This window comes from Mobula hypostoma, chromosome 14 (genome assembly GCF_963921235.1).
Source record: "Mobula hypostoma chromosome 14, sMobHyp1.1, whole genome shotgun sequence".
NCBI lineage: Eukaryota > Metazoa > Chordata > Chondrichthyes > Myliobatiformes > Myliobatidae > Mobula > Mobula hypostoma.
The window spans coordinates 10,135,249-10,160,008 of record NC_086110.1 but is presented as its reverse complement, the minus strand read 5'-3'; the positions used below and the strand labels follow the sequence as shown (position 1 = coordinate 10,160,008).

Genomic DNA, 24,760 nt, shown 5'->3' with positions numbered 1-24,760 from the left:
GCCTGCTGCGTTCACCAGCAACTTTGATGTATGTTACTATTGTCAGTAATTGGGTTCATCTACTTTTGAATTAAGTGCACATGCAGTTCCAAAGTATAAGACAGTGAGCATTGCTGTTGTAATTAAGCTGCCTGTCAAGCAGGACAACAATGAAATCGGTCCATTGCTTTTTATATCCATTTTGAACCCATCTTTTATTTTTCCACTTTGTATCCACCATTAGACCATTTCCTTGTATCTTTCTCAACTACTACTCAAACTTAAATATTACAGTGATGAACATTCATTAACCCAAATTGCATTTCACTCCACAAACCAAATGACATGAACATTTTCAGCAGATGCAGTGTTTGATTAACTATTGCTAGACTTTTCTGAAACCAGAATTCACAGTTCAAAGAAATTCAAATTAAGCAAAGACAACAAAGCACACAGGTTTAAATATTTATTTGAAATGAATTACATGTATACAAGAGTTAGGACTTTTTAGAAATTGCAGAAGGATGGAAACATTTCAGACTACAGTACTAATGTGCAAAGTTAAATGTTGCAAAGACGTTAGATTTAAAAATACATGCTCTTGGTGATTAATTGAAAGTTTTTTTAAAAAAAGCACCATCATCTCTTCACCCACTCATTAAATCTGAACTAGAACAGGTAATACTTTTGGGAGGCATATACAAGGCCTAATTCCAGGATTGATCTATCAGAAATAATATATCCACATATTTTGTAAATAAGACCATTATAGATAAGCCTAGAATGTTCTAAAAAAAAAAAAAAAATTGACATCCTCGAAGTATGTCAAGTGTAGTGCTGGTGGGGAAACTGCTAAATCAGAGCCCACAACAATCCCATGTAGAGTCAATAGCACTGATCTGTTCTGGAAGGTTACTTTGGCATTCTTAGCAGTACACATTGGGAGAATGAATAGTAACCTGGAATTTCGTGGACTTTGTTCATAATTTGCACATAATACACAATACAAATTTAAGCTTGAAAATTGCTTGGAGTAAAAAAAGTTCAAGACAATATATTTTTATATAAACATTTGGATTAATTTCAGTTAGTAATAGCAGCAAATAATAGTGGTTGATATACAGCCAACTACTTGCAAAGCACTTGTATAAAATGTAGTAACTCTCATCCCATTTCTTGTCATGAGAATGGTTCACTGGTTGAACTGTCAGCCATCTTCAGATTCCATCACTGCGTGCTTATTATTGTGTCTGCTGCCATGTTCTGAGATTGATCAGGGCTTGGTTAAGCTTCTCTATCCACAGATTCCTCTCTTCCTTTGTGTCAGCTGACAGCCAGTATCTGCAATTATAATAGGTTAAAAGTGGCTTATTTATTTGTTTTGCTAAGCTGCAATTGATACAAAATTGAAAGGAGCATGTTGTTCAAGAGGCAATCGGGCTTAAATTTATTTCAGTTTTCTATTAAATCTTTGTTTGGCCATCAAGAGCATCAACATCTGATTGAAGAGTCTATCATTCAGTTTATACGTGAGACTAGGTTGTATTTTTTTTGCACTTTTTTGCACTTTAATGCTCGATAAATGAAGTGATGCTCCATGTCCTTATACTTCAGGAACAGGTGTCAACCATCAGAATAAATCAAAAATGAGTCTCTAAGTTTCAGATTACTTTGAACCTATGGTACTTAAGATTTATTGAGACTTTGATGTACTGATTTCTTTTTAAATTCAGTGCCAACAAAATAAAATCCAAGAAATAGCATCCACAAAAGCTGCAGTAGGACTTTGTCTGAACTACCTCAAATATCCATATCCACTGGCACGACCAGCACTGACATCCCAACAACATTTAGTTAGCTCCTTGGAGCAGGTGATGTGTATGTGTTCAGTAATTGGACTGGGATTTAAAATTTCTTTTACTTGGAAGTATACTATCACCCAACTATTACCAATGTCATAAGGTGGCAACACAATGTCTCTCATTAACTGACAGCTATGAAGTTGAAATATTCCGAAAACAACAAAAAAAAAAGCAGCTTAATGAATCGCAAGACTCAAATATTTAGTGTAGGTTATCAGTTTGTTCAGAAATTTGGAAGCAAAGTCAAGCTGGCGAGGCGTCATCTTTCTCCAATGTTACGATGGACTCGAGATTAAGTAAACATATAATGGCATCTTTTTGGAAAGCAGCACCATGGGGGTGGGTGGGGGGGGGCTGGAGAAAGAAGGGAAGAAACCATTCGGCATTAACTCCAACAGCTAATGAGACTTACTTAGTAAAGCAGAGATTGTTACGACACTGAACAGTTAAAGTTTCACAATCATCTTTAGACTGAGGTCGTGTTGTGATCATCTCTAAGGTTTTAGGCCTGGAACAGAACTCACGACTGGCAGGTTCAATCTTCTCCATGGTGCAGTCAGCCAAGTTAATACAGCCAAAAGGTTTCTGGATAAAATGATGTGCATTCATGTCATTTTTTTTTAAATTCTAGCAACTTGTATAATGAAATTGTTGTCACACTAGTTTCCTAATAGTAGACATTTGAGCTGAAACCCAGTAGATAGAGACTGCACATTATAAAGCAGTAACTCCTTGAGATTTAGAGAAAACCTCAATACAAAGCAAATCTTGCACTAGTTACTTCTTGTTTACCACACTAAAAACCACAAATCAGTTCTTTAGTATACTGGTATAATATACCAGGAACTTGTACAGTATGGAAATACACTGATTAATAGGGAAAAAATCTTAAATTTAAAGAATATTATGTTGGTGAGTTGATGGATTTAGCCAGAACAGGGAAATTTGTTCATCTTCAGGATCTGAAGAGTATAATCAATCATGAGGGGTTTCCATTAAATTGCTCATGGACATGGACAGACACAATAGCCTGATGGCTGGCTAACCTGTTGTCCATTCAGAACATTAGGTAAATATCTCAATATAGAAAGACCTTAGGAGTCACTGTTGAAACTAGCTTATCAAGGAGGGATATATATTAATGACTTGGATGAGGGAATTAAATGCAGCATCTCCAAGTTTGCGGATGACACGAAGCTGGGTGGCAGTGTTAGCAGTGAGGAGGATGCTAAGAGGATGCAGGGTGACTTGGATAGGTTAGGTGAGGGGGCAAATTCATGGCAGATGCAATTTAATGTGGATAAATGTGAAGTTATCCACTTTGGTGGCAAAAATAGGAAAACAGATTATCTGAATGGTGGCCGATTAGGAAAAGGGGAGGTGCAACGAGACCTGGGTGTCATTATACACCAGTCATTGAAAGTGGGCATGCAGGTACAGCAGGTGGTGAAAAAGGCGAATGGTATGCTGGCATTTATAGCGAGAGGATTTGAGTACTGGAGCAGGGAGGTACTACTGCAGTTGTACAAGGCCTTGGTGAGACCACACCTGGAGTATTGTGTGCAGTTTTGGTCCCCTAATCTGAGGAAAGACATCCTTGCCATAGAGGGAGTACAAAGAAGGTTCACCAGATTGATTACTGGGATGGCAGGACTTTCATATGAAGAAAGACTGGAGGAACCGGGCTTGTACTCGTTGGAATTTAGAAGATTGAGGGGGGATCTGATTGAAACGTATAAAATCCTAAAGGGATTGGACAGGCTAGATGCAGGAAGATTGTTCCCAATGTTGGGGAAGTCCAGAACGAGGGGCCACAGTTTGAGGATAGAGGGGAAGCCTTTTAGGACCGAGATTAGGAAAAACTTCTTCACACAGAGAGTGGTGAATCTGTGGAATTCTCTGCCACAGGAAGCAGTTGAGGCCAGTTCATTGGCTATATTTAAGAGGGAGTTAGATATGGCCCTTGTGGCTACGGGGGTCAGGGGGTATGGAGGGAAGGCTGGGGCGGGGTTCTGAGTTGGATGATCAGCCATGATCATAATAAATGGCTGTGCAGGCTCAAAGGACCGAATGGCCTACTCCTGCACCTATTTTCTATGTTTCTATGTGTGTCCTAATAATACACCAGCAAATTAGTTTCCTAAACAGCAGTACATGGAGAACTTTCACAATTATTGTCCTTAAACAAAATAAATATATTTGCAATTCCACTTCTTAATTTTGAAATGGAAAAGTATCCAAATGATTTGGGTAGAGTACATCTGTAATGTTAAAAATATACATTATTATATCACCTTGTGTTTCACTTCATTGGGATAAGTCCAATAGGAAAGCACGTCGCTAGACAGCACAAACCATCGACGATGCCATGCACCAAACCCACTCACATCCTGAAATATAGTCTGGGGGAGGGGAAAAAGTGTTTGAAAATAAGTCCAGCCAGATTCAAGAAACAGAAAACCGGCAAGGCAACTTGAAATGTTTCTCATTGTATTACTTGCTCAACAATACAAGACAAATTTACTAGCGAAAATGCATAGCATATAGGGAACACCTCACAGCATTGCTATTTCATATTGACATACATTCTTTTACAGATGCTTGGCAGACTGAGCAGCAGATTGGAAAGTCAATAGTGTCTTGTCTATAATCATTTCATCTCTACGAGGATGCCATGGTAGTAGAGCAGTTAGCGGGGTGCTATTACAGCCTGGGCCATTTGGAGTTCAATTCGAGCGCTATTTGTATGCACGTTCCCCCCCCAATCTGCTTCATTCTCTAAACACAGTCCGAAGATGTACTGGTTAGTAAGTTAATTCGTCATTGAAAATTGTCCTTGTATTAAATAGGTAGGTCACTGGGCAGTGTGGCCTGGAAGGGCCTGTTCCGCGCTATATCTTCAAAATAAAAAAAAAATAACTGAAGGCATTCAAAACAATAATCAGTAATTACCAAGAATCCTGAATGCTCAACAGAGGCGTTAAAATGGCACTGCAACTTCAAATAGATGGCACCTTCAAGGGGAGACAGGAACGGAACCTGCATTTGGTTTGAGATGAATTAGTATTTCATAACTAAATTTTACAATATAGTTTCATACATTAAACTCCCAAACAACAAGGAAAAAAAAACACTTGACACACTGACCACATAATTGTATAGCTTAAATGTTAACCACATTGCAAGTAACCAGAGTCAAGATTTCAGATACGCAAGTGTCGTAACAGGGAAGCAAGCACTAGCTTAGTTGGTAGGAAACTTCTGCACTACACACTTGCTATCATTGAGAATAAGAAAGCAGAACCATGCAGAGACAAGCCAGAAGTGGGAGAGGAAATTCTAGCCAGATGGATCAGCTATGCACATTGCACAAAGCTGTAGTTTGGACTAGAGAATACATGTGAATTATCCATTTCCACATATTCCAAATGTAAATCACAATTTAGTGTATTGTACAAAATGTCAGATATTCAATTGGCTTAAGAGCCACTACTGTGTGAGACTGAAATATCAGAACAAAAGAACTCAAGTTATTTAAACCACATAATGCACTATACCCAAGTGCTCTAAGTGGCCATTGGTGAAAGATGCTGATGACTGTGACTAGCAGACAATCCAGAAATACATTTTCTAGTCGCAAACTAAAGCCACGATACACAAGAAAGTCTAACGATTTGTAGCAACCTTGTCCTGAAACTCATCTCCAAGCAGTTGCCTGACTTTTCCATCAAGCTTCATCTATGGTAAAGAGCACAAGTACAAATTAATTGACATTTACATTTTAAATTATCTGAGAAAAAAGGAACCAATGGATAGCAGTTGAAACACAAGTTCCTACATGCTTCACAGCTCATTTGCAGCTCAGACAATTAAGTGAATGAGTAAAATGAACAGACAACATTTGCCAAAGACCAGTTGAGAAGAACATGTCAAAGCAGCCATTTCCCTTAGAGGAAGCTCAAAGACTAGGTCCAGTGAAAATCCATTTCTTGTTTGTACCTAACATTGCTTTGATATTAATAGCAAACTTAGATTTGGTCATCAAATTCCATAAAAGCATTACATGCTGAACATGTGCAGGGATTCTAGCAAATTTTAAATTCAGTTTTTAAAATAAACATTGTGTAAATCCCATTTTGAGCAATAAGCAAAATGGATATTTGTTCAGCAGTATCTCCCATACAAGAGCATCAGAATTCACTTTAAAATTAGGTTTTTATCTAAATTGTAAATCAGTCATTTCAAGATGAAAATTCTAGCGATAATATTGTATTGTGCAAATATACTTTCAATTTAAGCCCCCAATTTATAATTGAAACAGATTTGGATAATGATGAGAATCAACTTATTTGATTACCTCAGTTCAGAATATAAAAGATGGAGTTAGGAACCTCACTAAGAATTTATATCTTAGTGTGAAACAGATGAACCTGTAGGTGCAGGATGGTCAGGGCAACAGTCTCTGCAGCGTATGTGCAATTCAAAAAATCGTTGTTCAGTTTAGAACTTTACAGTTATTACAATGCATGAGATAAGAATTGCCTGTACCTTTCACAGAAGGAAGGCACACTGCTCACTTTAAGTAGTGATTTAGATTTGCTGTCAAGGAAAATAAATAAATCAGCCTAACTGTAACATGACTATAGGAGCAGCAATGAAACAGTTCTTATTTTGCCACTAACAAATAAGATAGAATTATTTGCTTCAATTTGTTGGCAAATTGATGAGAGGCATTGATCGTGTGGATAGTGAGAGGCTCTTTCCCAGGGCTGAGATGGCTAGCACGAGAGGGCACAATTTTAAGGTGCTTGGAAGTAGGTACAGAGATGTCAGGGGTAAGTTGTTGTTTGTTTATAATAATATATAAATAAATAAATACAGAGAGTGGCAAGTGCGTGGAATGGGCTGTCGGCGATGGTGGTGGAGGCGGAAACAATAACGATAGGGTCTTTTAAGAGACTCCTGGATAGGTACATGGAGCTTAGAAAACAGAGGGCTATGGGTAACCCTTGGTAATTTCTATAGTAAGGACCTGTTCAGCACAGCTTTGTGGGCCGAAGGGCCTGTATTGTGCTGTAGGTTTTCTATGTTTCTAAAAACAATTAAACTGCTGGATGGCGTGGGTGCCAGCCAAGTTGAGAAAAGTGAACAAAGTATTAGTGGTGGCAAGATATAGTCAGGAATGAAAGATCTTTGAGGAATTAGCAACATTCAGAAACTACTATGTTGGACAATATATACAATTAATCTCTTAATACCAACGTTGTAGGTTTGTAATGATGCCATATATACAATGGGCCATCAGTAACCAATAGTCCACATATACCAAGTAGTGTTTCTCTTGTGGGGTGTCTTGTCAATTAGGACAGAATTAAAGGAAAATTTCCCCTTATAGGGTGGTAATAAATCTCTTCATTTTCTGCCAAGGGGTTCTAGAAGCTCAATAACAAACACATTCAAAGCTGATCAGAAGATTAGCTGCTAAGTGAACCAAGAGACTGCAGACGGGTGACAGAGACAAAGATTCAGTAGGCATGGAAAAGGCCAGATAACTTGCTCCTGCTTTTACCCAGTGTTCTGACTGCAGCGAGAATATGTACTGCATAGCTCGTGTAATATCAACCACAACAGTACATGGCTTAGGGAGAAGTTAGTACCTCTCACCATAGTGAATATGCAGAGGCTTGGAGGATGCTGATTATGTTCATCATAAAATGGAAATGATGGAAGACTGAGCACATCCCTGAGTAACTTTGCTAAGGTAGTATCATTCTGATATTTGCATTGGTTGCTCATTGTTTGAGAACACAAGAGACTACAGGACAGACAGAACTTCTGCCTGCACACACAGCAATAAATATGCACCATTAACAGGAAGTAACAAAGACACCACTAACCAATTGTCTGCAGTTTTCTGCCAAAAGAAAAAGTGGCAACAAAGGTGCTAAACAAGTTATTCTGGTTCTGAAGATATTTACGATAGAAAGGAGATTTTTTTTCAGGCTAGTAATATGAAAGTTGAGGAAACACCAAGACTAAAAGCAATAGTACAGACATGGGTCCAGATGCATATCATGCATTTTCAGTCTGACCTACAGAAAGCTCAGGATGGGTGCTACAGTATCTAGTGACCTAGTGAACCCTCTTAAATCAATTGCTAGAGATAGCGAATAAAATAAATCTTATTTGAAACAAAGAAAACCACAAGCAGAACAATACAGTCTTAAAACAAGACTTAATTTTGCTTCACTTATTTTGCAACTACTTTTTATGAAAACCAAAGAGCTAACATTTCAATGGCTGGATCTTTCAATGGCTGGATCTTCCATTGTCTGAAGTACATAGATTCTGCCAGCGCATATGTCCAAATGAGGAGGCTACTCCATTACTGCGTGCCAGGTCTTTGTTTAAATGGTGCAGTCAGTCCCTGATGGATGTTGACCAACTTCAGCACCTACCTTCTCCAGGTGCTTTCAGGAAGTTTCAAAGCAAGATTCACTAGACGTGTGTACAAGCTCACCTAGCACCCAGTGAACACTTTGCTCCTTGGGTTTCTGGCTAAGCCAAGAGCTACAGATAGCATCTAGACCGCAGTGATATTTGGGTGGGAATTGGTGTTGTATTTGCTCAGTTTTCCTCTTCCATCTGAATTCAGTCCTCCTTCAGTATCTTGGCATTATCCTATGGGGATGTGGGCACCCTCCGCCCCTTTCTAATCTGAAACTTTATCGCTGGAATAAGAGTGAATAACCCACAAGAAAACACCAATATACTTTTTCCTCCAGAGCTTCAGCAGATGTACTACTCCATGTGGATATCATCTAGTTCACCATGTCGATGAACATGCAGCCAAGAGATTCAGATGCAGAGTTCTATTAGAGCTCAGTATCACAGTGGACGCTGTTTGTTAATCTCCGAACATGAAAAGCCATTAAGTGAATGTTATGACTCCAAGTGCCAGCAGCTTGGATGATCTTGGCCCACAAAAAAGGTACATTAATATTAGTAGTTGCTATATCAAGTAAACTTTATTCATCATTATCAACCAGTGAATGGCTCAAATAGATTCGGATTGGTTTCAGCATCTCTGGAAGTGGATTTGCACCAGTCCACAGAACAGTTTATTTCACATCTACACCTTGAGTATAGTTTTTGTGAATCAAGAAATGGATTAAATTGTCTTTGTGGAGGTGAGCTCCTTTTTGAAGATTGGGACACCTTCAGTCTTCAAACAAAATAACTGGGACTTGGAAACTGGTGGCTGACCATTTAAATATTAAGATTTTCCTAAAATTCTGTGCATGAAATCACAGAAAAATAAACTATGAACCATAGGCCTTTGCAATAAACTGCCCTGGAACCCAAATCTACTTTCTCTACTTTGAGCTTCTGAAACAGTGCCCATCACCATAATTGAGATAAATCAGAAATACCAGGTGAAGGGAAATGCAAGGTATGATCAGCTCATTCAATTTCTAGCATTAACTGAAGTCCTTGCCATTGTGGTGCAAGCTTCACAGTGAGTTTATTTGCAAGTTCAACTACTCATTAGGGAAACCCCTTTATAAAACTAAAACTTTCATGCGAGCTTAAAAGGAACTAGGATCTGTAATAACTAAAATTGGATTCAGCTGTGCAAAAAATGTTTTAGGGTATGTGGCACGAGAATTTTTGAATGTTGTACTAATGGAATATCAGTCATTAAAAGCTGTAAAAGGTTATTAAGATTCCAACTATTCTATCTAATTGCAGCTATAGCCTCTTAGAATCTTAACAAGCCCTGTAAGATATAAGAGCAGAATTAGGCCATTCTGTCCATTGAGTGTGTTTCACCATTCCATCATAGAATGATAGAAAGCCTACAACACAATACAGGCCCTTCAGCCCACAAAGCTTGTGTCGAACATGTCCTTACTATAGAAATTACCTAGGGTTACCCATAGCCCTCTTTTTCCTAAGCTCCATGTACCTATCCAGGAGTCTCTTAAAAGACCCTATTGTATCTGCCTCCACCACAGTCGCCGGCAGCCCATTCCACACACTCACAACTCTGTGTAAAAAAAAAAAAAAAAAAAAAACTACTTACCCTCTCCTCTGTTCCTGCTTCCAAGCACCCTCTTCTGTTAGCCAATTCAGCCCTGGGAAAAAGCCTCTGACTATCTACACGATCAATGCCTCTCATCATCTTATACACCTTTATCAGGTCACCACTCATCCTCCGTCACTCCAAGGAGAAAAGGCCGCGTTCACTCAACCTATTCTCATAAGGCATGCTCCCCAGTCCAGGCAACATCCTTGTAAATCTCCTCTGCACCCTTTCTATGGTTTCCTATAGTGAGGCGACCAGAACTGAACACAGTAATCCAAGCAAGGTCTGACCAGGGTCCTATACAGCTGCAACATTACCTCTCGGCTCCTAAACTCAATCCCACGACTGATGAAGGCCAATGCACTATATGCCTTCCTAACCACAGAGCCAACCTGCGTAGCAGCTTTGAGTGTCCTATGGACTCGGACCCCAAGATCCCTCTGATCCTACACACTGCCAAGAGTCTTACCATTAATACTATATTCTGCCATCATATTTGACCTACCAAAATGAACCACCTCATACTTATATGGGTTGAACGCTATCTGCCACTTCTCAGCCCAGTTTTCTATCCTATCGATGTCCCACTGTAACTTCTGACAGTCCTCCACACTATACATAACACCCCCACCTTTGTGTCATCTGCAAATTTACTAACCCATCCCCCCACTTCCTCATCCAGGTCATTTATAAAAATCAGAGAAGGGATCCCAGAACAGATCCCTGAGACACACCACAGATCACCAACCTCCATGCAGAATATGACCCGTCTACAACCACTCTTTGGTTCCTAAGGTAGTCATAGCCAAAGGGTAGTAGTGGGGACGAGCTCCCACTGCTAAACAAATGCACTTCATGGCTTGCATCTCTAACAGCCTCTGACAACCAAGTCCAACTCCTGGCCTTCACATGTGGCATAGTTCTTATGCCCAGCGGAGCTGTTCTCACTGACAGAAGGGGCAAAGGCGGGCCACTGGCACCTTGAAACCAGTTGCTCTGGGCAGATGGGGCTCGTTAACCACGGATGGTAGCTCATCTAGGAGAGGGAAACTCCGATTACAAACTTCCGCTGCCTTGCAGCTCTACCCACTTGCGGGAAAGGCTTCAGGAGTAAACCCCGAGGAAAAAATCAGGAGTCGGAGTCCCGAAGGCGGCTGGCTGCTGTACCCAGCACCGGCACGGCAACTCCTGCGGTGCAGCTGGCACCAAACTGTATCAATTTTCATCATTCCTTTGGACCTGTCATCAGCATGGAGAGGGGGGTCCCACTGCACGGGCAACAAATGGATCTCCTCATCAATTCTGCCCTAGCCTACGACCTGGAGAGGCCACTCCAGCTTTGCCTTTTAGTGTCGTACAAACACGGGAAGCAGCAGTCACCGGTTATAAGTCATAATGCTTGATTGGCATAGAGCATGATGTCAGGGGTTGCTTCCAACGGTGAGAGAGGCCATCGTGTTTCACTGGTCAGCCCCCAGCCAATATGGCGCTGTCCCGCCACAGTCAGTCTTCCTCAGTGGGTGCATGGGGATAATGGATTATTCCATAAAGAGCTGACTGTAACTACTGCACCAGACAAGAAAGGAAACAAATCAAATAAGACAACACCCCTCAAGTTGGGATGTTGGAATGTCTGTACAATGATGACTGGTCTTGACCAAAACCTCAAGGATATTGGAAGATGCACGAAAAACAGCGGTCATTAACAATGAACTACTAGTGCTCAAGGTAGATATAGCTGCCCTGCAAGAAACGCATTTGGCGGATTTAGGTACACTGAAGGAAAGGGACTACACATTTTTCTGGCAGGGAAAGAACCAAGACGAGCCCCGCGAGCATGGAGTGGGTTTTGCCGTTAGGAACTCTTTGTTGCAAAAGTATCTCTCATCAGTATGTATGCCCCTACCTTGAACTCCACCACTTAGGCAAAAGACATGTTCTACGACAAATTAGAAGCTGTTGTCAGGAATATTCCTAGTGATGAGCACCTCGTTCTCCTTGGTGACTTCAATGCCAGAGTGGGTGCCGATAACGATTCCTGGCCATCTTGTCTTGGCCACCTGGGAATTGACAAAATAAATGACAATGGACAAAGTCTCCTGGAGTTCTGCTCCTATCACAGCCTGCGTGTAACTCCTACTTACAGATGAAGTTGCAGTACAAGGTCTCATGGCAACATCCACGGTCTAAACACCGGCACCAGCTACACATGATCATCACCAGATGCCCTTTCATCAACTCTGTACTAATCACCCACTCATACCAGTGCAGACTGCGATATGGATCATGCTTTAGTATGCTGCATTCAAACTATGTCTGAAGAAAATCCACCACTCCAAACAAGCTGGAAAACCTCGCATCAACACAACAGAGATGAAGCAGTCAGAAAAGGTTGACCAGTTTGCCAAGTCAGCACAGGGTGCTATGACTACCTCCTCACAAGGAGATACTGCAACAGAACAATGGTCATACCTTCGCGACACCATCTGCGAATCAGCACTCTCTATCTTTGGAAGAAAGACCACAAAGAGCAGTGACTGGTTTGAGGCAAAGTTCAACATCATGATTCCTGTCATCAAAGCCAAGCGTGCAGCTCTCAGAGTACAAGTGCTCTCCAGCCGACCAAACACTCCAGGCACTAGAAGCAGTGTAACAGACTGCAAGGTAGTGCGCAAGTGAGTACTGGCTCCAGCTCAGTGAGGACAGTCAGACAGCAGCTGTGACAGGCAACATCAGATTGATGTATGATGGTATCAAGAAGGCCCTTGGCCCATCGCAGAGCAAGACAGCACCCCTGAAGTCATCCAGCAGTGAAATAATCACCGATAAAAGCAAGCAGATGCAATGCTGGGTAGAACACTACTCTCAGCTCTACTCGAGGGAAAATGTTGTTGTTAGCTCAGCCATTGATGCCATCGATTGTCTACCAGTCATGAATGAACTCGACTCCGAACCAACAATTGAGGACCTCAGAAAGGCAAATGACAGTCTGGCCCCAGGGAAAGCTCCTGGCAATGATGGGATTCCTTCAGACCTGATCAAACACTGCAAGAGCTCACTCCTCAAACCTTAACATGAGGTCCTCTGTCAGTGCTGGAAGGAAGGAGCCGTACCACAGGATATGCGAGACTCCAAAATTGTCACTTTGTACAAGAATAAGGGTGATAGGAGTGACTACAACAACTACAGGGGTATCTCCCTCCTGAGTATTGTCGGCAATGTCTTTGCTCGTGTAGCTCTGGCACGTCTACAAACTCTGGCAGAACGGGTCTACCCTGAGTCCCAATGTGGTTTTCATGCAAGGTCAACTGTCAACATGATTTTCTCACTCCATCTACTCCAGAAGTGCAGGGAACGACAGAAACGCCTCTATGTCGCTTTCATCGACTTGACCGAGGCATTCGACCTTGTCAGGAGGGATGGGCTCTTTCAGATTCTCCTCAAGATCAGCTGTCCCCCAAAACTCCAAAGTATCATCAAGTCATTCCATGATGACATGAAGGCTACTGTTCAGTATGATGGCAGCTCATCAGAGCCCTTCGCTATTTGTGGTGGAGTCAAACAAGGATGCATGTTGGCCCCAACATTATTCGGCATCTTCTTCTCTATGCTATTGAAGCACGCATTTGGGAAGTCGACAGAGTGCACCTACATACACACCAGGTCTGATGGGCGGCTGTTCAACCCTGCGTGCCTGAGAGCAAGACCAAAGGTGCGAAAGATCTTAATACGTGACATGCTCTTTGCTGATGACACTGCTATAACCTCACACACCAAACTCTCATGGACCACTTCTCTAAGGCATGCAAGGACTTCGGGCTTACCATCAGCCTAAAGAAAACAAATGTCCTTGCCCAGAATGTAGTGGAGACACCAGTCATTACCATAACAATTACGATCTAGAAGTGGTCCACGAGTTCACATACTTGGGGTTGACCATTAGCGACACTCTCTTCCTTGATGCTGAAATCAATAGGTGTATTGGCAAAGCAACATCGATCCTTGCTCAACTCTCTTCGCAGGTCTGGGGGAATCCAAAACTCGCTACAAAGACCAAGACTGCCATGTACATTGCATGTGTTATCAGCACCCTCCTGTATGGTAGCGAGACTTGGACCATCTATTCCAAGCAGGAAAGGAAACTCAATAGCTTTCACCTGCGCAGCCTTCACCGTATCCTCGGCATCACCTGCAGAGACAAAGTCCCAAACCCTGCCCCGCGCTGGACTTCCCACAATGTTCATACTTTTCGCACAACACAGACTGTGCTGGCTGGGCCACGTCCGTCGTATGAAGGATGGTAGACTCCTAAAGGACATCCTCTACGGGGAACTAGCAACAGGCAAGAGGAACTTTGGTAGACCCCATCTTCGCTTCAAGGACCTCTGCAATTGCGACATGAAAGCCTTAAAAATCAACACAGTGCTGGGAGGAAACAGCAGATGACTGCAACAAATGGCAAGATACTCTTCAGCAAAACCTAGAGCAAGGTGAAAGAGTGATCCTGACTCAGTTTAAGGAGCGGAGAGCTAAACGGAGGCCACAGCGGACAACAATTCCACAGTGCCCTACACATGCAGCAACTGTGCCAGAGCCTACCGTTCCAGGATCAGCCTCAATAGCCACAGTCGACACTGCTCGACAAACCAGTGACTACCAGAGGCGCAGTACCCATGGTTGACCATGACTGAAGGAGGCCACACACACACACACACACAACCATTCTTTGCCTTCTGTGGGCAAACCAATTCTGAATCCACAAAGCAATGTCCTCTTGGATCCCATGCCTCCTTACTTTCTCAATAAACCTTGCATGGGGTACCTTGTCAAATGCCTTACTGAAATCCATATACACTACATCTACTGCTCTACCTTGATTGATATGTTTAGTCGCATCCTCGTAAGGCACAACCTGCCTTTGACAAAGCCGTGCTGACTATTCCTAATCACATTATGCCTCTCCAAATGTTCATAAATCCTGCCTCTCAGGATCTTCTCCATCAATTTACCAACCACTGAAGAAAGACTCACAGGTCTATAATTCCCCAGGCTATCTCTACTCCTTTTCTCGAATAGAGGAAGAACATCCGCAACCCTCCGTAACCTCTCCCGTCCCCATTGATGATGCAAAGATCATCGCCAGAGGCTCAGCAATCTCCTCCCTTGCCTCCCACAGTAGCCTGGGGTACATCTGGGGAAATTCAGAGTCCAGCAGAGGAGGACAAAGGGCTTAATTAGGAATCCCCAGGGCCAGATGGTCTGCATCCTAGAGTACTTAAGGAAGTAGCCCAAGAAATAGTGGATGCATTAGTGATAATTTTTCAAAACTCTTTAGATTCTGGACTAGTCCCTGAGGATTGGAGCGTGGCTAATGTAACCCTGCTTTTTAAAAAAGGAGGGAGAGAAAGCGGGGAATTATAGACCGGTTAGCCTAACATCGGTGGTGGGGAAAATGCTAGAGTCAGTTATTAAAGATGTGATAACAACACATTTGGATTTGTGAAAGGAAAATCATGTCTGACGAATCTCATAAAATTTTTTGAGGATGTAACTAGTAGAGTGGATAGGGGAAAACCAGTGGATGTGGTATATTTGGATTTTCAAAAGGCTTTTGACAAGGTCCCACACAGGAGATTAGTGTGCAAACTTAAAGCACACTGTATTGGGGGCATGGTATTGATGTGGATAGAGAATTGGTTGGCAGACGGGAAGCAAAGAGTGGGAATAAACGGGACCTTTTCAGATGGCAGGCAGTGACTAGTGGGGTACCGCAAGGCTCAGTGCTGGGACCCCAGTTGTTTACAATATATATTAATGACTTGGATGAGGGAATTAAATGCAGCATCTCCAAGTTTGCGGATGACGCGAAGCTGGGTGGCAGTGTTAGCTATGAAGAGGATGCTAAGAGGATGCAGGGTGACTTGGATAGGTTAGGTGAGGGGGCAAATTCATGGCAGATGCAATTTAATGTGGATAAATGTGAGGTTAGCCACTTTGGTGGCAAAAACAGGAAAACAGATTATTATCTGAATGGTGGCCGATTAGGAACAGGGGAGGTGCAACGAGACCTGGGTGTCATTATACACCAGTCATTGAAAGTGGGCATGCAGGTACAGCAGGTGGTGAAAAAGGCAAATGGTATGCTGGCATTCATAGCAAGAGGATTTGAGTACAGGAGCAGGGAGGTACTACTGCAGTTGTACAAGGCCTTGGTGAGACCACACCTGGAGTATTGTGTGCAGTTTTGGTCCTCTAATCTGAGGAAAGACATCCTTGCCATAGAGGGAGTACAAAGAAGGTTCCCCAGATTGATTACTGGGATGGCAGGACTTTCATATGATGAAAGACTGGATGAACTAGGCTTATACTCGTTGGAATTTAGAAGATTGAGGGGGGATCTTATTGAAACGTATAAAATCCTAAAGGGATTGGACAGGCTAGATGCAGGAAGATTGTTGGGGAAGTCCAGAATGAGGGGTCACAGTTTGAGGATAAAGGGGAAGCCTTTTGGGACCGAGATGAGGAAAAACAACTTCACACAGAGAGTGGTGAATCTGTGGAATTCTCTGCCACAGGAAACAGTTGAGGCCAGTTCATTGGCTATATTTAAGAGGGAGTCAGATATGGTCCTTGTGGCTAAAGGGATCAGGGGGTATGGAGGGAAGGCTGGTACAGGGTTCTGAGTTGGATGATCAGCCATGATCATACTGAATGGCGGTGCAGGCTTGAAGGGCTGAATAGCCTACTCCTGCACCTATTTTCTATGTTTCTATCTCGTCTGGTCCCGGTGACTTATCCAACTTGATGCTTTCCAAAAGCTCCAGCACATCCTTTCTTAATATCTATATATGTTCAAGCTTTTCAGTCTGCTCTAAGTCATCCCTACAATTGCCGAGAACCCTTTCCATAATGAATACTGAAGCAAAGTATTCATTAAGTACCTCTGCTATCTCCTCCGGTTGAATAGTCTTCTACTGTCACACTTGATTGATCCTATTCTCTCACGTCTTATCCTCTTGCTCTTCACATACTTGTAGAATGCCTTGGGGTTTTCCTTAATCCTGTCTGCCAAGGCCTTCTCATGGCCCCTTCTGGCTCTCCCAATTTTATTCTGAAGCTCCTTCCCCATAGCCTTATAATCTTCTACCTAGTTTATCATTACCTAGTTTTTTGAACCTTTTGTAAGCTTTTCTTTTCTTCTTGACTAGATTTACAACAGCCTTATAACACCACGGTTCCTGTACCCTATCATCCTTTCCTTGTCTCATTGGAGCGTACCTATGCAGAACTCCACACAAATATCCCCTGGACATTTGCCACATTTCTCTGAGAACATCTGTTCCCAATTTATGCTTCCAAATTCCTGTCTTTGGAGAGGGATAGGAACAGACAAGTTAGGAAAATATTTAATTAGAGTAAGGGGAAATATGAGGCGACGGTAAAGGAGATAGAATTGTCATCACTATCTCCAAAATGCTCTCCCACTGAGAGATCTGACACTTGACCAGGTTTATTTCCCAATACCAGATCAAGTACAGCCTCTTGTCTTGTAGGCTTATCTACATACTATATCAAGAAACCTCCCCGAACACACCTAACAAACTCCATGCCATCTAAACCCCTGGCTCTAGGGAGATGCCAATCAATATTGGGGAAATTAAAATCTCTCACCACAACAACCCTGTTATTATTGCACCTTTCCAGAATGTCTCCCCGTCTGCTCCTTGATGTCCTTGTTACTATTGGGTGGTCTATATAAAAGAAAACACCCAGGAGTTATTGACCCCTTCCTGTTCCTAACATCCACCCACAGAGATTCTGTAGACAATCCATCCATGACTTCCTCCTTTTCTGCAGCAGTGACACTATCCCTGATCAGCAGTGCTACACCCCCACCTCTTTGCCTCCCTCCCTGTCCTTTTTGAAACATCTAATCCCAAGTAACCATTCCTGCCCGAGCCATCCAAGTCTCTAATGGCCACACCATCATAGCTCCAAGTACTGATCCACACTCTAAACTCATCCTCTGTCCATCATACTCCTTGCATTAATATAGACACATCTCAAAGCATCGGTCTGAGCACATCCCTCCTCTATCACCTGCCTATCCTCCCTGTGATCTTGCACTGTCTACAAGCTTTCTCTATTTGTGAGCCAACCACCTCTTCCTCCATCTCTTCAGTTCGGTTCCCACTGCCCCCCCCCCACCCCCACAGCAATTCTAGTTTAAACTCTCCCCAATAGCTGTAGTCAACCTCCCCACCAGGATATTGCCCCCCAACCCCCCAAGATTTAAGTGCAACCTGTCTTTTTTGTACAGGTTACACCTGCCCCAAGAGGTCCCAATGATCCAGAAATCTGAATCCCTGCCCCCTGCTCCAATCCCTCAGCCACGTATTTATCCTCCACCTAATTCTATTCCTACACTCACTTTCACGTGTCACAGGCAGTAATCCCGAGATTACTACCTTTGAGGTCCTGCTTCTCAACTTCCCTCCTAACTCCTTGTAGTCTGTTTTCAGGACCTTTTCCCTTTTCCTACCTATATCGTTGGTACCAATATGTACCACAACCTCTGCTTGTTCTCCTTTCCACTTCAGGATATCATGGAGCCCAAAACTGTTGACAATACTCCAAGTGCTGCCTCACTAGTGTCTTATCATTAGTGCCTCTGCGTTATCTCCTTTCCCCTGAAATAAATGCCAACATTGCATTTGCCTTCTTTACCACAGAGTCAACCTGTAAATTAACCTTCTGGGAGTCTTGCATGAGGACTCCAAGTCCCTCTGCACCTCTGATGTTTGAGCATTCTCCCCATTTAGATAATAGTCCACACCATGGTTCCTTTTCCCTTCACTGTATTCCATCTGCCACTTTCTTGCCCATTCTTCCAATTTGTCCAAGTCCTGCTGCAATCACATTGCTTCCTCAGCACCATCTACTGCTTCACCCATTTCCTCAGCACCATCTACTGCTTCACCCATCTTCATATCATCTGAAAGCTTTGCCACAAAGCCATCAATTCCATTATCCAAATCACTGACAAACAATGTGAAAAGTGGTGGTCCCAATACTGACCCCGAGGAACACCACGAGTCAAAAACAATATAATCTACCAATTTGTAGAGCAAGCAAGAAACCGGACAAAACTCCACGCACAGAAAGGACACACACACACGTAATCAACCCAATTAAAATCATACTTTAAATCAAAAACCCCTCCAGCTTTGCTGATCATCTACCTGTGGCGAGTTCCTCACCAGAACAAATTGAATCCAGCCTAGAAACATTTGAAACAGCCATATTATTATACTACACACATCAAAGTTGCTGGTGAACACAGCAGGCCAGGCAGCATCTCTAGGAAGAGGTACAATCGACGTTTCAAGCCGAGACCCTTCGTCAGGACTAACTGAAGGAAGAGTTAGTAAATTTGAAAGTGGGAGGGGGAAGGGGAGATCCAAAATGATAGGAGAAGACAGGAGGGGGAGGGATGGAGCCAAGAGCTGGACACGTGATTGGCGAAAGGGATATGAGAGGATCATGGGACAGGAGGTCCAGGGAGAAAGACAAGGGGGGTGGGGGGAATCAGAGGATGGGCAAGGGGTATAGTCAGAGGGAGAAAAAGGAGAGAGAAAGAATGTGTATATAAATAAATAACGGATGGGGTACGAGGGGGAGGTGGGGCATTAGCAGAAGTTAGAAAAGTCAATGTTCATGCCATCAGGTTGGAGGCTACCCAGACGGAATATAAGGTGCTGTTCCTCCAACCTGAGTGTGACTTCATCTTTATAGTAGTGGAGGCCGTGGATAGACATGTCAGAATGGGAATGGGATGTGGAATTAAAATGTGTGGCCACTGGGAGATCCTGCTTTCTCTGGCCGACGGAGCGTAGGTGTTTAGCAAAGCGGTCTCCCAGTCTGCATCGGGTCTCACCAATATATAGAAGGCCACATCGGGAGCACCGGACGCAGTATATCACCCCAGCCGACTCACAGGTGAAGTGTCGTCTCACCTGGAAGGAATGTCTGGGGCCCTGAATGGTGTTAAGGGAGGAAGTGTAAGGGCATGTGTAGCACTTGTTCTGCTTACAAGGATAAGTGCCAGGAGGGAAACCAGTGGGGAGGGTTGGGGGGGACGAATAGACAAGGGAGTGACCCCTGCGGAAAGCAGAGAGGCGGGGGGGGGGGGGGAGGGAAAGATGTGCTTAGTGGTGGGATCCCGTTGGAAGTGGCGGAAGTCATGGAGAATAATATGTTGGACCCGGAGGCTGGTGGGGTGGTAGGTGAGGACCAGGGGAACCCTATTCCTAGTGGGGTGGCGGGAGGATGGAGTGAGAGCAGATGTGCGTGAAATGGGGGAGATGCGTTTGAGAGCAGAGTTGATAATGGAGGAAGGGAAGCCCCTTTCTTTAAAAAAAGAAGACATCTCCCTCGTCCTGGAATGAAAAGCCTCATCCTGAGAGCAGATGCGGCGGAGACGGAGGAATTGCGAGAAGGGGATGGCATTTTTGTAAGAGACAGGGTGAGAAGTAGTCCAGATAGCTGTGAGAGTCCGTAGGCTTATAGTAGACATCAGTGGATAAGCTGTCTCCAGAGACAGAAAGATCTAGAAAGGGGAGGGTGGTGTCAGAAATGGACCAGGTAAACTTGAGGGCAGGGTGAAAGTTGGAGGCAAAGTTAATAAAGTCAACGAGCTCAGCATGCGTGCAGGAAGCAGCGCCAATGCGTCGTCGATGTAGCAAAGGAAAAGTGGGGGACAGATACCAGAATAGGCACGGAACATAGATTGTTCCACAAAGCCAACAAAAAGGCAGGCATAGCTAGGACCCATATGGGTGCCCATAGCTACACCTTTAGCTTGGAGGAAGTGGGAGGAGCAAAAGGAGAAATTATTAAGAGCAAGGACTAATTCCGCTAGACGGAGCAGAGTGGTGGTAGAGGGGAATTGATTGGGTCTGGAATACAAAAATCAGAGTGCTTTGAGACTTTCCTGATGGGGGATGGAAGTATATAGGGACTGGACATCCATGGTGAAAATAAAGCGGTGGGGGCCACTTCACCGCATCTTGTTCCCATTCCAACCTCACTCCTTCGGAATGCTCTGCTCTCCACTCCTTCCGCACTAATCCTAACCTTATTATTAAACCTGCCGATAAGTGGGGTGCTGTTGTAGTCTGGCATACTGACCTCTACCTTGCCGAGGCACAGCGACAACTCGCAGATACCTCCTCTTATTTACCCCTCGATCGTGACCCCACTAAGGAGCACCAGGCCATTGTCTCCCACACCATCACCGACTTTATCCGCTCAGGGGATCTCCCACCCATTGCTACCAACCTTATAGCTCCCACACCCCGCACTTCCCATTTCTACCTCTTACCCAAGATCAACAAACCTGCCTGTCCTGGCAGACCTATTGTCTCAGCTTGCTCCTGCCCCACCAAATTCGTTTCTGCATACCTCGACACTGTTTTATCCCCCCTTGTTCAATCCCTTCCTACCTATGTTTGTGACACTTCTCACGCTCTTAAATTTTTCGATGACTTTAAGTTCCCTGGCCCCCACTGCTTTATTTTCACCATGGATGTCCAGTCCCTATATACTTCCATCCCCCATCAGGAAGGTCTCAAAGCTTCTTTTTGGATTCCAGACCCAATCAGTTCCCCTCTACCACCACTCTGCTCCATCTAGCAGAACTAGTCCTTACTCTTAATAATTTCTCCTTTGGCTCCTCCCACTTCTTCCAAACTAAAAATGTAGCTATGGGCACCCATATGGGTCCTGGCTATGCCTGCCTTTTTGTTGGCTTTGTGGAACAATCTATGTTCCGTGCCTATTTTGGTATCTGTCCCCCACTTTTCCTTTGCTACATCGACGACTGCATTGGCGCTGCTTCCTGCACGCATGCTGAGCTCGTTGACTTTATTAACTTTGCCTCCAACTTTCATCCTGCCCTCAAGTTTACCTGGTCCATTTCCAACACCGCCCTCTCCTTTCTAGATCTTTCTGTCTCTGGAGACAGCTTATCCACTGATGTCTACTATAAGCCTACTGACTCTCACAGCTATCTGGACTATTCCTCTTCTCACCCTGTCTCTTGCAAAAATACCATTCCCTTCTCGCAATTCCTCCATCTCCGCCGCATCTGCTCTCAGGATGAGGCTTTTCATTCCAGGACGAGGGAGATGTCCTTTTTTAAAGAAAGGGGCTTCCCTTCCTCTACCATCAACTCTGCTCTCAAACGCATCTCCCCCATTTCACGTACATCTGCTCTCACTCCATCCTCCCACCACACCACTAGGAATAGGGTTCCCCTGGTCCTCAGCTACCACCCCAGCAGCCTCCAGGTCCAACATATAATTCTCCGTAACTTGCGCCACCTCCAACGGGATCCCACCCCTAAGCACATCTTTCCCTCCCCCCCTCTCTCTGCTTTCCGCAGGGGTCACTTCCTTGTCCATTCGTCCCCCCATCCTTCCCCACTGATCTCCCTCCTGGCACTTATCCTTGTAAGCAGAACAAGTGCTACACATGCCCCTACACTTCCTCCCTTAACACCATTCAGGGCCCCAGACAGTCCTTCCAGGTGAGGCAACACTTCACCTGTGAGTCGACTGGGGTGATATACTGCGTCCAGTACTCCCGATGTGGCCTTTTATATATTGGCGAGACCCGACGCAGACTGGGAGACCGCTTTGCTGAACATCTACGCTCTGTCCGCCAGAGAAAGCAGTATCTCCCAGTGGCCACACATTTTAATTCCACATCCCATTCCCATTCTGACATGTCTATCCACAGCCTCCTCTACTGTAAAGTTGAAGCCACACTCAGGTTGGAGGAACAACACCTTATATTCCGTCTGGGTAGCCTCCAACCTGACGGCATGAACATCGACTTTTCTAACTTCCGTTAATACCCCACCTCCCCCTCATACCCCACCCATTATTTATATACACACACATTCTTTCTTTCACTCTCCTTTTTCTCCCTCTGACTATACCCCTTGCCCATCCTCTGGTTCTCCCCACCCCCCTTGTCTTTCTCCCCGGACCTCCTGTCCCATGATCCTCTCATATCCCCTCTGCCAATCACGTGTCCAGCTCTTGGCTCCATCCCTCCCCCTTCTGTCTTCTCCTATCATTTTGGATCTCCCCTTCCCCCTCCCAGTTTCAAATCTCTCACTAACTCTTCCTTCAGTTAGTCCTGATGAAGGGTCTCGGCCTGAAACGTCGACTGTACCTCTTCCTAGAGATGCTGCCTGGCCTGCTGCGTTCACCAGCAACTTTGATGTGTGTTGCTTGAATTTCCAGCATCTGCAGAATTCCTGTTGTTTATATTATTATACTGATCTTTTGTCTTAGCTGGCAAATCTACAGCAAGGCCCTCTCAACAATTAAGGATTGAAAGTCTTCACTTAAGGTGAAGATTATGGCCTTTAATTATTCCCTTAAGCATTAACGCATTTAACAACTTGTTCACAAACCCAGGACTTACTTTGTCCAATGCAAACTTCTCTTTGCCCAGAGATGCTAGAGTAATTGTGTGAGACCCAACCAGTACAAACTTACTGGCACGAATTGAGCGGCTGACAGTAGGACTAGCACCTGTAAACCAAAGGACAAGTGTTAAGCAGGTATTGATGTAAACACTAAAAAGGCCCAATTACCTTTGAACTAGGGGAGAGAATGCCAAACCAAGGATGGTGGGAATAAGGCTCTTTTCTAAAAGGCTATTTAAAAACTTGTATCCATAACCCTTAAATATATCATTATGTAGAAAATTTTTATTCAAGATTGGTGGAGGGGGGGCGGGGGGGAAGAGAAGAGTAGGGAATAGAACAATATGCACAAAATGCTGGACGAACTCTGGTAAAAGCAGCATCTATGGAAATCAATAGAGTTAATGTTTCTGGCTGAGATTTCCTCTGGACTAGAAAGGAAGGAAGGAAGGAAGATGCCAGAATAAAAAGAGTGGGGTGGGGGCGGGGGGAGAGAGGGAAGGAGAACTAGCTGAAGGTAATAGGTGGGTGGGATAGGTAAAGGTTGAAGGAGAGGAAATCTTAAAAGGAGAGGAAAGTGGACTATTGGGGAAATATAGGAAGGAGGGGCACCAGGGGAGTTGATATGCAGGTGAGATGAAGCAAGAGTCCAGAGTGGGGAATAGAAGATGGAAAGTGAAAATAATTACCAGGAAAAATCATTGTTAATATCATCAAGTTAGAGGCTACCTAGGTGTTGCTCCTCCACCCTGAGAATAGATTCATCGTTGCAAAAGAGGCCATAGACTGACATGTTGGAATAGGAATAAAAATAATTGGCCATCAGGAAATTCCGCTTTTGGCTGGAGCGAAGGTGCTTGACAAAGCGTTCAAACTTACATCAGATCTCACCAATGTAGAAGATGCAACAGGAGCACTGGATACAATAGATAATCTCAACACATTTGCAGGTAATGTGCTGCCTCATCTGGAAGAACTGCCTGGTGCCTTGAATGGAGGTGAGGAAGGAGGTGAATGAGCTGGTGTAGCATTTCTGTCTCTTGCAGGGATATGTCCCAGGTTGGAGATTAGTGAGGAGGGACAAATAGACAAGGGAATCACAAAGGAAGCAATTCCTATGGAGGGCAGATAGTTTGGGGTGGGGGGTGAGGAAGAGGGAGGTAAAGAACTGTTTGGTGGTAGAATCCAGTTGAAGTTAGTAGGTGTTGCGAAGAATGTATTGGATGCAGAGGTTCATGCAGTGGTAGGTGAGGACAAGAGGAACTCTGTCCCTGTTAAGGTAGTGGGAAGATGGGATGAGTGAGAATGTCTAGGAAATGGAGGAGATGT

At 43.9% G+C, this 24,760-nt stretch overlaps 1 protein-coding gene across 6 annotated transcripts in view; it reads right to left on the bottom strand.

Annotated features, from left to right (window-relative positions):
• Positions 1–436: 436 nt before the first annotated feature.
• The window catches only part of LOC134356081 (anillin-like), a 64,705-nt gene continuing 40,381 nt past the window's right edge, over positions 437–24,760 (bottom strand). For 4 of the 6 annotated variants that reach the window (XM_063066651.1, XM_063066654.1, XM_063066655.1 and 1 more), the window contains 6 exons: positions 23,428–23,537; positions 5,526–5,579; positions 4,794–4,880; positions 4,136–4,243; positions 2,254–2,426; positions 437–1,320 (listed from right to left, as the gene is read on the bottom strand). In XM_063066651.1, coding sequence (XP_062922721.1) covers positions 1,221–1,320; positions 2,254–2,426; positions 4,136–4,243; positions 4,794–4,880; positions 5,526–5,579; positions 23,428–23,537 — 632 coding nt within the window. In that variant the 3' untranslated portion in view covers positions 437–1,220. Of the gene's footprint in view, positions 1,321–2,253; positions 2,427–4,135; positions 4,244–4,793; positions 4,881–5,525; positions 5,580–10,677; positions 11,991–23,427; positions 23,538–24,760 lie in introns of those variants that run through there. The other 2 variants (XM_063066653.1, XM_063066657.1) reach the window with 2 other exon arrangements.